The sequence below is a fragment of the Ursus maritimus genome, unplaced genomic scaffold (genome assembly GCF_017311325.1).
Source record: "Ursus maritimus isolate PB19 unplaced genomic scaffold, ASM1731132v1 scaffold_8, whole genome shotgun sequence".
Taxonomy (NCBI): domain Eukaryota; kingdom Metazoa; phylum Chordata; class Mammalia; order Carnivora; family Ursidae; genus Ursus; species Ursus maritimus.
The window spans coordinates 995,484-1,012,431 of record NW_024426996.1 but is presented as its reverse complement, the minus strand read 5'-3'; the positions used below and the strand labels follow the sequence as shown (position 1 = coordinate 1,012,431).

The window sequence follows — 16,948 nt, the reverse complement described above, 5'->3', positions numbered from 1 at the left end:
GCCCGAGATAACATTTTCAGTCCCATCTCTGACCACGCTCTTGTTTGTTCACCACAGGGTGACATCTCACATACCAAGCATTCTCTGGCCTCGGGGCGTTGCCCTTTTAACACTGCACAGTTGACACTCAGCTAACCATTATTGACCACTGGTTTCTCAAATGGTAGGCAAATTGACCTGCAAATCGAATACAATTAAATACAATGTCTAACCACCATACTTTGGCAAATCAGTAAACACCTTCAAAAGTTATGGCATAACACAAAATAATGCCAAATATTAAACTAATGAGTCAATGCACTGATTTTTAAAGTTATACATTTTATTTTCGTTTTAGTAACAATAAAGGTGATGATAAAGGCCATCATTGATAATGACCACTTATTTATCATGACATTTAATCGTCATAAGAACTGCCTGTAAAGAGAAAAATGTTATTTCAATTATTTAGAGAGAACACCTCATTTCCATAGATCGTTGGGACCTGGAATTGTCTTGTGTTTGAAATTCTGTGTGACTGGACTCAGGCCTCAGGCTCCTTAATGGGACGGGGGTGAAGCATAGCACACCTTAGTTGGCAGATTTCCATTGGTACCCCCATCACTGTGAAGCTTGCTAAAACTCACTGACTCACTACATCCGACTCTCCAGGGCTGGATTCCAGGTTTGGACATTTTTGACAAGGACCAGGGAGGCTCTATGGCTTAGACAGTGCATACATAAAACATAAACACTGAATACATAAATATAAGGCGGCTACAGGTAATTTCCTATAGCATGAGTGTAATTCTAAGTTGATGATCTATTTGCCCAGACAGAAATAGTGAAGTTCCTTTGCTAGCCAGAGCCATAATTCCTTTTCAGTCACTGTGTCATTGACTTCATCAATATTTCTAGAGACTACTTTATTTCAGGCTCAGTGTTTGGAGTTAGAGGAAGAAAGATGAATGAGATTTGTGCACGAGATCTCATTCTGTTGGCTGCTCTGCTCAGGCTGCTAATTAAAGACTCTTGGTCTGCAGTTCTAGTACTGAAACTATATCCTTCTTCTTTCTCACATGAAAGGAAAGAACAATAAAAAATAAAATTCCATGTAGAAATATGGGTACGATAATGGGCATGATTTTTCCTCATGATTAATTTTCTCCCATAACTGAAACGTTTCTACAGAGTAACTGTTCATTGTTTAAAAAAAAAAAAAAAAGTCCCTTTTCTCCATACTCTGCCAATTGGCTTCTTTAGCCAAATTTCAGCTTAGCAACACTTTAAGACAACAATCTTCGGCTTTATTGTGCTGACAATGACAACAATTCACATAGTCCCTCCAATATAGAGATTCCAAGTTTGTTTTAAAATTTTGTGAATCCTTTATTTAAAGTAGAATTTTTATAAAGAAAATTTAAACAAAATTTTTTAAGATTTAAAGTTATTGCATTGTAATATCTTTTTTCAGTTCTTCCTGAGTGGTTAGAGGGTATTTACTGTGTACACTATAAAAACAAATGATGGAATCATGATTCTTAAGATGGAGGGGATTTAGATTATTTGGTTAAGCTTCAGGATAGGATAGATTTTATAGGTGATAAAACTGAGTCTTAGAAAGATTTACCTACTATTGGTGATTTGAAGCCTTCTCCACCAAAAAATATTAACACTTCCCTCAAGTAATGTTTCCAAGAATTAAGATATAATTCTTATAATTGAAGAATTAAGGTACAATTTTCTGGTGATAATTATATATTAAAATAATGATTAATAAGATCACATTATTACGATAATAATGATAATTATTGCATTATTTACAAGGGAGTTAAGGTTTATTTTTTTTCCTTGTATTTATCTTTTCCATAACTTACCTATTACTGGTTAGGTCAGTTATACTGTTTTCTAATAAAAATGCAGGGATACAGACATATGTATGAATCTGCTCAAACAGTAATTCTAGAGAATCAGAGTGTTATTATATGTATGTGTGTGTCGTGTAGTGAGGTAGCGAGATATGATGAAGCTTTAACTGTTCATTTGGTAAATATTTTAAAAGCCCAAGAATTCACTAAAATTATGCATTTGTCAGCTTTCTACCGTATCAGCTCATAAAACCTTTATTAGCAGTACTACCACTTCTGTGTGAAATTAGAAAATATGAAATGCCTCCAGATGGTGTGTTTAAATGAAATCTACCACCTTCGTCATAAACAGCGGTACAGACCCCAGCACTTCATCACGCAAGCGGGCAGGCATCCTACAGGCAGCGTGCAGAAGGAGCTGAGACAGATGAACTGGCAAAGGAAGAAAAAGAGAATGAATCGGGCACAGAGGCCGAGCAGAGCCTAGCAGAGGTTGGCAGTGGGAGTTCTGTGAGCCAGTATGATGATGACTTATATGTGTTCATTCCTGGAGACAATCCAGAATCTGATTCACCAGAGCCCCTCACGAGCAACAGACCACCTCTCCCCCCGCCGCGACCTGTAGCTGCTGCCTTGCAACTGGAAAAACCTCACTGCACATTACAGGGTAGGTTCAAGGTTAAAACAACAACAACAAAAGTTTGGCAGGCATATCGTGCAGTGGCAAATCTGCTGCAGGGAAGATCGGCTTTTATTTATTTATTTTGTATTACGTTATGTTAGTCACATACAGTACATCCTTAGTTTTTAAAACCAAGAGCAGCTTTCCTGCTGCTCCTTAACGAAGGCCTCAGAAATCAGGCAAGAGATACCTGCCACTAATTCACCCGCCGACCTTCCCTCTGTCCCTTTCTCTCTCTCTCTTTCTGTCTTCCCTTTTTCTCCCTCCCCCACCTTCCGCCCTCCTTCCCTTCCTCCTCCCCTCCTCCCTTTCTTCTAGAACAGTCTCATTACAAAGCTTTAAGTAAGTAAAGCAATAAAACTTGGAAGGAGTTTGTAGTCCTTCACATAAAATGAACCTCAAGCGTCATGTGGAAAAGTAAATGACAACTTTCCTTTTAAAAAGTACTCTTAGTCGTCTGGCAAAAGGAAAAGGCTAATGTTTTACAGATTTGAAAATGACCTTGGGCCCTTCACTCCGATGGTAGCTGCAGGGGAAGCAAGTGGTAAAAGGTTTAGCACGTACTGTACTCAGTATATTGCTAAAGTAGAACAGCAGTTAAATGGCTATATCACATTTTTTCCCAAATGCAGGAATGACCTGTGTAACGAAGGGTGAGGGGGTGTGGGGGCAAGGGGGGTGTAGGTACCATCAAGAGGAGTTCCATATTGGGCTTATCTAGCTGGAGCGTTCAACAGCCTAACAGACTTCCAAGCTCCAGGTTCACCCTACAGTCACTAATTATCACCCACTTTATTGATCACTGTTTTATATCTGCTTTCCAAATTCAAAAAGTGTTCTTACAGTGAAGTTTTAATTAGAAAGATGAAAGAAATACCTATTATTAAAACTCCAGTTGGCATTATGCTTTTTAGCTGTTGAGTCCTAGAGCGCTATAAAGTATACAAACACTGTTTCAAAAAAAGTGAATTTTGAAGCCATGAAATCTAGCATTTGCATCATTGAAGGGCCTGTCTCTGTAAAGGTTGAAGTCGATGACCATAAACCTTTACTAAGGTTATACACTGTATTTAGAGATGAAAAGTCCTCCTTAATGGAAAGTATGGAAAACTTCATGGGCAGTCCTCTGATTCTTTCACTCATTCAACAAATATTTCTTGATTACCTACTGTGTGCCAAGGTCTTACAGACCACTGCGATAGACCAGTACGGTACGTGTATCAATACTGGGGGTGGGAGAGAGATCTAGATAAGCGGCACACTGACAATAAAATTCTGTTATATTTTCTCACTTTTTACAGATGTGAGTAATTTTATGTAATTATTAAAATAAATTGTTAAGAAGACAATTGTTGTCTTTTATCAGGTTAAATCTCTTAAAGGGGCGAATTACAAATCATATCTTCCCTAATGTAAATTTTTAGACATAGTATGTTGGTTAGAAGGTCTAAAAACACTCTATAGAGAGTATTCACCAGATATCTAAAACCAGAATTGTAACGTTGGCTAATATATCTTCTGAAAAGTACCAAATAGAAAAAGAAAGATAAAACCAAAAAAATCCCCATTTTTTATTTTAAAACTGTACTTTTACTTTTATATTTTCTATGCAATGTTACTTTTGATCTCATCTTTTCATAAGGCTAATATGGGAAATACTGTAAATGGAAAATAAAATGTCAATGTTTTTTCTTAAAGTTCTTTCATTAAGGTCTTTGAAAGTAGGACTTCTTTTTTTTTCTTTGTTTTTTTTTTTTTTTTTTTTTTTTTTTTTTGCCAGAGACTTTGTGTGGGTTCTTTGACTTCAATTAGTGACACCATCGGAATTGTCTTCTAGAACTGGTTTCCATACGCCCTCAAACTACCAAAAAAGAGACGCCACCTCCTCGTGTCCTGAGCATCAGATAACCCATGATGGATTTATGGGCATATTCACTGGAGAGAACAATATTATAAAACACTATAGAACACTTATTAGTTTATAAAGAACACATTCTCTTTTTTTATCTTCACAACACACTTGCAAGGCAACAATCACTGTGATCCCTCTTTGACTCAGACCCCAGACCACAGAGCCTGTAATTAGAATGTACCAAATACTTCTATAAACAGGCTTCCTCAGCTTTTAAGATTCTTCTCTTTGTTATACACTCTTTCTCTATTTTTTTTTCAAAATTTGGAATGATAGCAGTGATTTACTTTCATGTTTATTTACTAATGTACAACTTGAATTAAGAATGTTCAGCCCCCAATCTGACATGAAAAGTGGAATCTGATACATTGGGAAATAAGAAAGTAAAATGTGTTATTTCTGGTGCAAGCCCAACTTTAGAAAGAGTTGGGAAGGAAGGTGGGTGGAGAAACAAAGGGAGTTAACAGCTCAGGAAATGGGTTGATAAAAGTAAGATAGTTGACACATTCCGCTAAAAATGAAACTGTAAAAATGTTTCCCACACACTTAATCTGGTTTCACCTGTTATGCTGTCAGTGAAACAGAAGTCATGAAGTCAAAATCTCAGTACCATATTATTCATAGGGAGAAAGGCAAGTCACGGTGATTTGGAGTTAGCACGAGGCATGTAGGCATTAGTACTTCTTGGCTTAACCTAACTCAAACAATCAGATTTAAGACTCCTTCGGGGTAGGAGCTCAGCCTCTCCTCATGAGCCTACCCAAAACAATTCCTGTACTACTTAATATATTTTATTCTGCTCTACAACTTATCTTTTTCCTTAACTTCTACATTTTTCCACTAAAATATCCATAAATAACCTGAATTCTTTTGGTCAGATTGTCACCAAAGAGGAAGAATAGTTCTCCCTTAGGTCATATGCATGAATCTCTTAGAACAACCCAGAAAAGCATGATTTTTCAGTCAATAACTGAAATCCTTTCCATTTTATTGTTTTCATTAATACTTTAAGCAAAATATCTGTCAAAAGTCTAATTTTTTTAAAGATTTTATTTATTTATTTGAGAGAGAGAGAGTGGGCGGGGAGGGCCGGAAGGAGGGGGAAAGAGAGTCTTAAGCAGACTCCACGCTGAGCTCGGAGCCAGACAGGGGGCTCAATCCCACAACCCTGAGATCACAACCTGAGCCATAAACAAGAGTCAGACGCTTAACTATGCCACTCAGGAGCCCCAAAGTCTAATTTTTAGTAAAATTCTCATTGGTGTAGCAGAGAGTCATCAAAATTTTTTCCAATGTATTCATTAACCGAAGTATGTGATACCTTTGTCTTCTAAATAACTGCTACTAAAATATTTTAATACATTCCTTAAACAATATGTAAAGATTTTACTGAATATTAAAACCATATAAGATTATTCTTTTCTTATGAATTAATCTTCAAGTCATTGATTATCCATGCCACCTTGTCACAAACCCTACTTTCAGTGTTCTTTATTTAAGAATGAGGTTCATGCTGGCTTATGGACATCAAGAGTTGCATTTTGGAACCTCAGTTTGTCAAGCCACACTGAGACTTCCTGTAAGAAACAGTAATGGCATGTTTGGCTAGTCCCCCTGTCATTTTCAGAGAACTTGAATGTTAGGCAAAACACCCAGTGCAAGCCCTATGAAAGATGAAATGACTTAAAGTGAAAAAAAAATCTTAGCATATTCTGCTTGAAAAACAAATTTTCAGGGGCGCCTGGGTGGCACAGCGGTTAAGCGTCTGCCTTCGGCTCAGGGCGTGATCCCGGCATTATGGGATCGAGCCCCACATCAGGCTCCTCCGCTATGAGCCTGCTTCTTCCTCTCCCACTCCCCCTGCTTGTGTTCTCTCTCTTGCTGGCTGTCTCTCTCTCTGTCTAATAAATAATTAAAATCTTTAAAAAAAAACAAATTTTCAAAGCATTTGGAATTTGAGGTTTAGTTTTATCATTTATATTTATATTAAATCCCTTATAAATTATGTGGAAAATACTTATATGTTTATTTATATGTTTTCAAAGAAGTCCATGTTTTAAACAAACCTTTTTTTTTAAAGATTATATTTTTAAGTAATCTCTATTCCCAACATGGGGCTCAAACTTAGAGCCCTGAGATGAGAGTCACATGCTCCACTGACTGAGTCAGCCGGGACCCCAAACAAACTTTTTAAACTTTTTTTAAACAAAGTTAACAATTACAAACTGCAGGAGGATATGTTAGTAAACTATATGGTGTACTTTTCTTTTTGAAATTTATGAGGCAATATATAAATTATTTGGGGGGAGTTTCAAAGAAGTGACAGATGGACATCAATAATATTGCATATAATAGAAGAGTAACCACCATCTAAATATTTCATGAGCAGGGAAAATGTTTGAAGGCCAAATGGAAAGAAGTCAAAATTGGGGTGATCTCGGAGCAAGACAAGAAATAGGAGGTGAACCCAAAGAAGAAGACAAGAAAGAAGATGAAAAGGAGCAGGAGAAGGAGGAAGACCCATACACGTTTGTTGAGATTGAAGACAGTGACTACGACATGATACTGGCCAATATGAGTACAAAGAAAAAATTGGGGAGTCGGTCTTTCATTATAAACAGACCTCCTGCCCCTACACCTCGACCCACAAATATCCCTCCAAAAGAGGAAACCACACCTTACATAGCTCAAGGTAATGTTTTTTGTTATTGGTTGTGTGTGCGAGTGTTTGGAGGGTGGGAGGACTTGTCCTCTTTTTGGTGGGGTCAAAAACCCCAAAGATGAAAAATTTATTTTCAAGTCATAGGTGAGTTGTATTGGCTATTTTTAAATTTAGAATCACAATGAATAAAAAAAAATAAGAATAATGGGTAGTGTTCTGGTTCATTAAAGAAGGATAGTTTTGACAAATTATCCAAAGTACATGAAACCACAGCTTGTGTGGAGAAATTCTATTTGAAAATTTTCTATAATTCTATAAGAGGGAAGCTCAACTCCTATGAATAATTTGCAACACAAGAAAAGAAGTAAATACTTTACTTTTGACCCAGCTTTACTTTTCGCTCCTAATTCCACTTAAAATAACTTTAAAAACCTAAAAAGTTGTGAATACTAGAATCTCAGATATGCAACCACAATTACTCTGATCATTGCACTTCACTCCAACATTCACTTCATCTGTCATAGAACTTCTACTTCAGTTTAGACTTCAATTCTTCTTTCTCATTTTCTACTCAGTTGAATCTAAATAAAAAACTAACAGATACTCGGGCTCCTGGGTGGCGCAGTCCTTGGGTATCTGCCTTCGGCTCAGGGCGTGATCCCGGCGTTCTGGGATCGAGCCCCACATCAGACTCCTCTGCTGGGAGCCTGCTTCTTCCTCTCCCACTCCCCCTGCTTGTGTTCCCTCTCTCGCTGGCTGTCTCTCTCTGTCAAATAAATAAATAAAAATCTTAAAAAAAAAAAAACTAACAGATCCTTGAGCTTTCTTGTATACTCTGGGTTGATGGAGTCCACAAGTCCCCAGTGTCTGAGAGATGACTTTTATTTATCCGTGCATTGTAAGCATGTGCATTGAGGGCTTTTTTGGGCTAAAATACCATACTAGGGACTGAGAAAATGGGATAAAACAATTTCTTCATCCTTAAGGAATTCCCGGGTGACAGATATGCAAATAAATATCCAGAGTACAGTGTGACACTTTATTAGAGATTTTTTGAACAAAATGTTTGGACACAAACAAAATGTTTGGGGGATTACCTAGAATAAAACTGAGAAGCAATCGATTACACATTCAAATAATTTAAACCAAGTACTCAAACAGAACATTTAAATATATACCACAAACCTACCCGAAAGAAGCACAGTCATCTGTGCTTCATATGTTGAAAAGAAACCATTCTATTGCTCAAGCACTATGTTTTGAGAAATTTGTATAAGGAAATTTAGCAAGTGTATATAATTACCAGTGTACAATATATTTACTCAACAGTGATCTACTTCTGATAATGTTTAAGAAACTATTAAAAATTAGAAAATAATAACAAAATAATAAATATGTCAGCTAAAAGAAAATGTCAGCTGGAACAATTATCTAGATTATTAAGGCAGGGATAGCTGTAATTAGAAATTCTTAGATAGTGTAACATAGTGACGTCTAGGACATTACTCGCTCTTAGACAAGGATACTACCTCCCAATAAATATTTTTTAAAGAGAGAAGATCAATACAGCTCAACACAAGAATTTAGTTGTATTAGAGAAATTTCTGAATTGGTACTTTATCCTCTGTATCCCAAACCTTGGGGAGTTCTCAGGACCACAAGTAGACACTCCCATGTTGCAGTGCTCTATTTTTTGCATTTTATCTTCTCATCCTTCTATAGGCTGTCATTTTCTTACTTTCCATCAGCTCTTTTTTGTTCTCTATTTGTTCTTTTTTTTTTTTTTAGATTTTATTTATTTATTTAACAGAGAGAGAGAGAACACGAGCCAGGGGGAGGGACAGAGGGCGAAGCAGGCTCCCCACTGAGAAGGGAGCCCAATATGGGACTCGATCCCAGGACCCTGGGATCATGACCTGAGCCAAAGGCAGACGCTCAACCAACTGAGCCACCTAGGCACCCCATTTGTTCTTTTTTTATATCATTATTTTCTCTTTCTTTGGCAGTGGTGAGGGCAGTGTAATCAATATCTTTGTTATTATTTTCTTTCATTTTGCTTTGAGTTTTCAAATTTCTGTGATTTCAATTTTTCTGCAATTTTCATATTATCTCTCTTATCTTTGTTGTTTGTGGCTATCTAGAATGCTTGATACTTCCATCAAATATCTTAGCTGTGCTTTTATGTGTAAGAATGAAGCACCAAAAACCTAAAAGGAAACTCTACTTATTAACCTGTGGACTGCATTTTAGGGTCATTGGGAGGTAACCAATTTTTCATTGAATTACCCCAAAATATTAGTTTTTGTAGATCTCATCTTCTATACTTTTTAGTTTACCTAGAATAAAATCCAAAACTCCAACCTACTTTATATATCTGGTCGCCAGACCTTTGAGATCAGAGCATAGGAAGAAGAAGACTGGGAAATTTCACCATTTAGAATGCACAATTTGACTTCTTCCTGTGTTCAGTTCAGTACATAAGCCTTGCCATCCACTGTGCCTCGTGTCCCATGGCCAGAACTACTTTTGTTCAGTTCCTCCAAAGAATAAACATTTCATCCTGGACAGTTGCCTCTGTTCATCGGAGAGGAATTTGAAGCTATGAGTGCTTTAGACTTTCAGCTAATCCTACGTTAAATAAGAGAATTGAGATGATTTTTCTCCTTGTTCATTAATTTATTAATTACATAAAGATTTATTGAGTACCAGATGATAAAATCTTTCTGTGTATTACGTAAATTCCCTACCTGACAATGGTACACTTTGTCATACACACACACACACACGAACCTTAAAGATTCTTAGAAACCTTGAGTTTCTAAGAAATTTTAAAAGCTATTTATCTCACCTACTTATCGCAAGTTTGACACTCTTCAGCATTTATAAGAAATTTTTCTAATTCAATTACACAATGTGATTTAGTCTCACTATATTTGTGTTATATACAGACAGGAACCAGTGTTATAATGTGTGGGGTTTTTGTTTTCATATTTTTTTGCACTTAAGTATATAAAAGCAGATACGGTTTTTTGCCCCGTGTCCCAAATCAGTAGCAAAATCTGAACTGTAAATGAGGTCACCAAAGTTCCTTTCCATTATTTACTCTTTTCCTCTTTCACTGGGATATACTTACTTGCCTCTCCCTTTTATGCTATTGATTGTTGATCATTCTGTTCCCACACTAAGAAAACATTGCCTCATCAGCTAATTCTTTCTTGATGTTCTTTGCATTTCAGAGGGTAAAAGTCTTTCATCACATCTTTCCTCTTTTTTTTTTCTTTTTCATAGCTCAGGCAGCTCAATTAAGTAAAATTGCCATCATTTCCCAGAAAGCCATCCATTCAATTAAAAGAACATTAATTTGCCCCAATTCTTGCCAGAGCACAGAAGTAGTAGCAGAATGTTGGCACATCCAGAGTATGTTAATGTAGCCAAAAGAGAAGGATGTAGAATAGGAGATGGAAGAAGAAGACAAGATGCAGAATCCCAACTTACTATTTCAGAAATTCAAGAAAATACTGGCAAGGAGACTAGGCAAATAAACCGAAGAGATACAGGAAAATCATGTTGGGTTTTGCAAGATCATAGAAAACATGTCTGTTGGTGTCCCTGTCCCTGCCCCGTTCCTGGAATAGAGCTCCTGAAACCTTTGTGATTTCCTGGATAACAGGGTTTTTTTGCTCTAATGAGGCAACTCTGAATGGGCTGCTGAAAGGCTGCTGGATGAGGGCTAGTCATCAAAAACGCCAAGCCATGATTAGAAGCTTGGAATCTTCAGCCCTAGTCCCCCATTTTCTTGAGAAGGGAGAAGGGCTGAATGTGGACTTATTGATCAATACTGCCTATGTGAAGAAGACTCAATAACATCCTAATAGTAGGGGATTCCCAGTGATTCCATGTTGGCAAACAAATCCACACAAGAAGGATGACACACCCCAACTCAATAGGGATAGAAGTTCCTGCACTTGGGACTCTCCCAGACCATCCAGCTATTCATCTGTATCCTTTATCATATCCTTTCATACACTGGCAAATGTGTTTTCCTGAGTTCTGTGAGCCCCTCTAGCTAATTAATTGAACCCAAAGAGGGAGTCATGGGAATCTCCAATTTGTAGCCAAATTAGACAGAAGCTGTGAATAAGACAGGAATCTACTACTTGTGATTGGCATTTGGTGTAGAATGGAAGCAAACCCGTGGGACTGAGCCCTTCTCCCATGGGATCTGACACTATTGCCAGGTAGCGTAGAACTGAGTTAAATCGTAGGACACTCAACTGGAGTCATAGAATTGCTTGATGGGGGAAACCTCCGCACATTTGGTGACCATAAGTGACTGAAATGAAGTGTTGTGAGTACATTAAAGGTGTGAAAGTGAAAGAGACACACATAAAAGAAAGACAGGAGGGGAACTGGGTCTCCCCATTACAGTTTGGCAGAAGGTATTCAGATTCAGCTGCTGTTAACTACGCAAGTAACTTCATTTATCTGAGATTCCATTTCCTCATTGTAAGTTTGGGATAAAAATACCTACTTCAAGGATTGTTGTAATCTTTAAGTAAGATAAAATTAGCTATCACCCAGCACAATATTTGGTATGTGGTATACACTCAAGAGGTCATAATTAAAAGCAATTCTACTTCATCTTTCCTCAGGTTCTGGGCAGACAATAACTGTGATAAACTAACTTTATAGAAAAAAATGTGTCCTTCCTGGATTCTGGTGGAGTCAGAGGCCAAGGAAGCTTTTAGAGATGGAGAAGGAGGAGGGGAATATCCTGCCTTCTAAAGGGACAGTTGGCTTCATCTACTCCTTATAACAATTATTATGAGACAATTTTTGTGATAATTTCTAATTCATGCAACAATCCTACATGGTTGGCATTAATAGCTTCATTTTGCAGATAACAAACTGATGTTCAGTGAGTTTCAGCGTCTTTCCCATGGTGATAAAATTAGGAAGAGGAAGATGTAGGGTTTCAACCTAGATCAGTCTGGTTCCCATGTCTGTACACATGGCACCACAAATTTCCTTTGTTGATATATTTATTTCAGGATTATTTTTTAATATTTACTTCCCTCTTCTGACCCATAAGATCTATGGAGGAAGAGACCAACCTTTTCTGTTTTTGCCCATCATTGTATCTTTGGTACCAAGCTTAGTGCTGAATTCATACTAGAAACTATGAATATTTGATGAATATTAATTGAATGAATACAAAGATGAAAAAATGATAAAAGTGACAAAACCACATCAATGTGGTTCATTAGGACACTTGATTCACACTCTGGAGGATAATCAGAATAATATATCAATCTACTAATTCCTAAATTTCTCTTGTTTTAAACCACCTTATTTTTTTTAAATTTTTTTTAATTTGAGTATAGTTGGCCCACAAAGTCACATTAGTTTTCAGGTGTACAACACAGTGATTCAGCTTCTTTATACAATGCTATGCTCACCACAAGTGTAGCTACCAACTGTCACCACACAATACTATTACAATACCTTTGACCATATTCCTTATGCTGTACCTTTTCTCTCCATGACTTATTCATTCCATAACTGGAAGCCTGTACTTCCCACTGCCCTTCACCCATTTTGTGCCCCCACCATGACCCACACACACACTCTCCCCTCTGACAACCATCAGTTTGTTCTCTATTTACAGGTCTGAATCTTTTTGTTTATTCATTTATTTTATTTTTTTTAGATTCTACATATGAGTGAAATCATATGGTATTTGCCTTGACAGTTAAACCATCCTATGCTTGAAGTACAACTAATGTGAAAAGGGGAGATCATACAAAAAAGGCCAAAGTTCTTGGATACTGACGTACAGCTGAGCATTCTAACCCCTTTCACACAGCGTAATATAATAGAGAGAGGCTCTGTTTTGACCGTCACCCCTGGAAATGTAACTTATTGATGCAAAACTAAACCCATGGTTCATTTTATTAAGAGATATGTTTCTGATTTTTTATTCAATTACTCTCATACTCTAATTTTGGGTGAAAAACAACAAAAGAATAATTTATTTTTCTTAAATGATAAGTTTCTGAAGTCTGTATGCTTTCAGATGTGTTTTCTCCCTGTAATACGGCAAAGGATCAAGTTCATTAAGTTTCAAGAATATGGAGAAATTAATATGGATTTATAGTCCTCCTTAATGACATATTTCTTGATTTAAGACTAATCAAGGAAAGAAAATGAATACTCTGCATTATGTATATAGATTGGTAGTAAAACTATATCCATAAAGCATGCAAAAAGACAACTGCCTATTGAGGAAAATTCTTCAACATCAATGGGCAATTTCCCATTTTCCCCTCACACAATTAATAGAACCAAGATCCTTCTTCAGAGTCGGTGTTGCTGGTGTGGGGTAGAATGTAATTTCCCTTTCAATTCTCAATTGCTACTGAGTTGCCCTTGGCATTTTGCAGAGCAACAAAGTTGTGTATGACCTTTTTGAGAGCTACTCAGCTACTGGGACCCCAAAATGTCAAGTACAACTCAGTTGCTCTCAGAAATTTTCCACTTGCAATTCATTTGTACTTGAAATTTATCACACACAATGTAATTGAAATGCAAACAGAAAAAAAGACCTTGTAGAATCTCTTAGGAAAATTAATCCTTATCATCGTATATGTGAGAGAACAGAATGATCTCTGTCCTCATTAGTGAAGAAATATGGTCAAGTGGATTAAAGTAAGACTTAGGTCAAGTGCCTTGTATCCTACTCTGTGACTGGGTGACCTTGTCCAAGCCATTTAGCTTCAGGACTTAGTATGTATATCACAGATGCTCTCAGGACAGAGGGACATATATGTCATTCTATTTGTAAGAGCAATGTCCCTGTATTCCCCCCGTGATTCTCCCCTTATCCCCTTTCCTTGATAGGGTGCTGGCACAGCTCTACAAAGGAACGTTGTTCAGACTTGTGCTCGCACTGTCCTTCAGAGGGAATCAGCCTGCCTGTGGAACCCAGGGGCTTTCTGTCCTTCTCACAGCAGCACATCACAGCAACATTGGATGAAACCTATGAAGGACTTTGCTGACCATCTGTTAGAGTGTTGGCATAATAATGAAGAACTTTTCCAGCCTCATCTTCCAGAAATTCAATTCCTTCATGTTAGCGAAGGAAGAAAGAGTAATCAACTGTGGTCTAAATTGACATTAAAAAATTTATATTACATGTGAAAAATAAATGCAAATATTATCAAGCACTTAAATTTTTATTCAGTAGCAGAGTGAATTCTGGTCTTTTCCCCTTTAACTTTGGATACTTATAGAGTCTCTGTTAAATATCTCTTTAGTAAGAAGTTTGATTGGCCTAGAATAGTAGTTCTTATCTGGTGGCAATTTGCCTCCAGGGAGACATTTGGCAATGTTTAGGGACATTTTCAGTTATCATCACTGGGACAGTACTAATGGCATCTAGTTTATAGAGGCCAGGCATGCCACTAATCCTTCCTACAAGGCACAAGAAAGGCCCCATCACAAAGAATTACCCAGTTCAAAATGTCAACAGTGCCAAGGTTGAGAACCATGACATGGATTGTTTCCATTGTTAGGACAAAGTAAACATCTGAATAGAATACTTCAGAGAATGGTCATTTGAACATGAAATCATAGACGGATCAAATAGCTATCCACACGAATTGTCTTTTTTCTCAAATTAGATTTCCTAAATTCACAATATTTTTCACCAGCACTTTTAGTGTGTACATCTTTTTTTTCCTCTAAATATGTAACAGTTGGAGAAAAACAAGATGTTCTGTGGGGTTGGCACACTGAGAAGAGCCTCCTCGGAGGGACCAGCAGCATGGTGGAATGAAATTCATGAAGATTGTGAAGCTGGGTGAAACTGAATTTGAATCATGACTTAACCACTTAAAAATTGTGTAGCTTTGTGCAAGTGATATAGCCTTGCTTCATTTGTTAAAAGAAGAAGAAGAAGAAGACTTCCTGCATAGAGTTTTTATGGGAATTGAAATGATGTAAGTACCTTAAGAAGAAGGAGGAGAAGAAGAAGAAGGACAAGGAGAAGGAGAAGGAGAAGAAAGAAGAAAGAAGAAGCAGGGAAAACCTCCTGCATAGAGTTTTTATGGGAATTGAAATGACATAGGTACCGTAGCTGGCGCAACAGAGTAGGATGCAAAGCTGGTAATCACCACGATGGAGGGTATTCTGTAGACACGGAGGTGAGACAGGACCTGCTAGATCTTTTTAGTTGGTGTGCCTTTGGCTTCTTACCTTGGGTTTCATATGCCAGTATCTCATCTTGCATGACTTTTCCAAGTTATTTATTTACTATCAATAATGAATACTACACAGAACAACAGCAACAGCCCTGTCCTTTTAGAGTTTTCAATCTGCATTTCTATAGTTTGAGTCTTAATGGCATAATTAGTATTTAATGTCTGCTCAAAGCGAGCATGACCAGGTCCTGTTAGTTACCTCTTAAGATAGCAACATTTCCTGATATAAGGATAAAAAGAGAGGCCAGAGAAGTTATTTTTGGTAATCACCAAGCATGAACCAAAAGATGAACTCATCATAGTTTCCAGAGTATTATGATGGCTTCTCAACAACCCAAACCACTTCTCTTTAAAACAAAAGGAAAATTACTAGGGATGTTACTAGAGTGATGTCTTCACTTACGTCATTATTGAATACAAATGGTCAAAAAGAAAAATCAGGCAATGAGCCTAAATGAAATAGTATGGGAGGAGATGAACCCCCAGTCCAGTGTTATGCAAGCAATAGGTGTTCAATGCATGTTGCCTGCCTGGTAACAAGAGGAAGGAGGACCTGCCTGCCCAGTGGTGGATTGGAGATTTTGCTAATAAACTCGTTGCAATGGCCTCAAGCTCAAATTACACAGAATTCCACAAACCAACCGCTCTCTGTCTTTCGGAATATCTCAACTTCCTGGATAAGAAACATTTCTAGAATAGAAATATTCTTATTTGCATCAAAGGAGTAAGTATGCAAATAAAAACAGTTTGTATTCTACTCTAGTAAAAATTAGGTTCCTTAGAAACAGAAAAAAATAATTTATAATAAGATTTCCTGTTTTGGGAAAAGATTTTTATGGGAACATGTCTATTAGACTTAAAGTTTCCATTACAAATTGGAGAGAAAATTCATGCTTTCTCCTTAGGAGAAAATTGATATTGCCATTGAATTAGAATGTTTACGCCATTTTCCTTCTGGTAGTTATGTGATTTCCAACTTTTCTTCCCTACCACTCTCAGAAGTAAGCTTAAACACTTCTGTGACCTCCTGTCTGCTGGTTGACCTTTTGCAGTATTCTCCTTTAAAAAAAGAATAACACAACTGCTGACTACATATTATCTCCCAGGCAGTACACTACTTTCAGTTGGACAGCCTTCACAGTACGAGGCTGACGTGACTGTGGCCACGCCAACCCTTATGTGCCTATTCAACTGTAGTGACCTATGTTTGATATAATAACCTGTAACTATTGATAACAGAATGAAATGGTTGTTTTAAGCCAGTTGGGGTGCTCTATCTATGTTGGTCAATTTGCAAAAAGCTACATCTCTCCTCTGAGCTTCAGTTTGCTTAACCAGTGTGACTACTTATAGGGTTAGAATATTCTCTTAATCTGTTTTTGCTGGTTAGACAAAGGGGTTGTTGACAGTGCTTTGAGGGTTTTTGTTCGTTTGTTTTTACCTCATTTTACCTTTTTTGTGATTATCTGTCACAGGGTGCAAATTGGGAGAACGAGGTGGAAGAGTAAGTCTACAAGGGTCAAATTACTACCTTCGCCCTCCCTGATTGTTTCTTATTTCTATGCTTTCTCATGGATAGGCACT

General features: G+C 37.2%; 1 protein-coding gene across 1 annotated transcript in view; it reads left to right on the top strand.

Moving 5' to 3' along the window:
* Positions 1–16,948, top strand: part of BANK1 (B cell scaffold protein with ankyrin repeats 1) — a 283,522-nt gene that overhangs the window by 237,992 nt on the left and 28,582 nt on the right. Inside the window, exons 10-11 of the mRNA XM_040625306.1 lie at positions 2,200–2,514; positions 6,831–7,133. Coding sequence (XP_040481240.1) covers positions 2,200–2,514; positions 6,831–7,133 — 618 coding nt within the window. The remainder of the gene's footprint in view (positions 1–2,199; positions 2,515–6,830; positions 7,134–16,948) is intronic.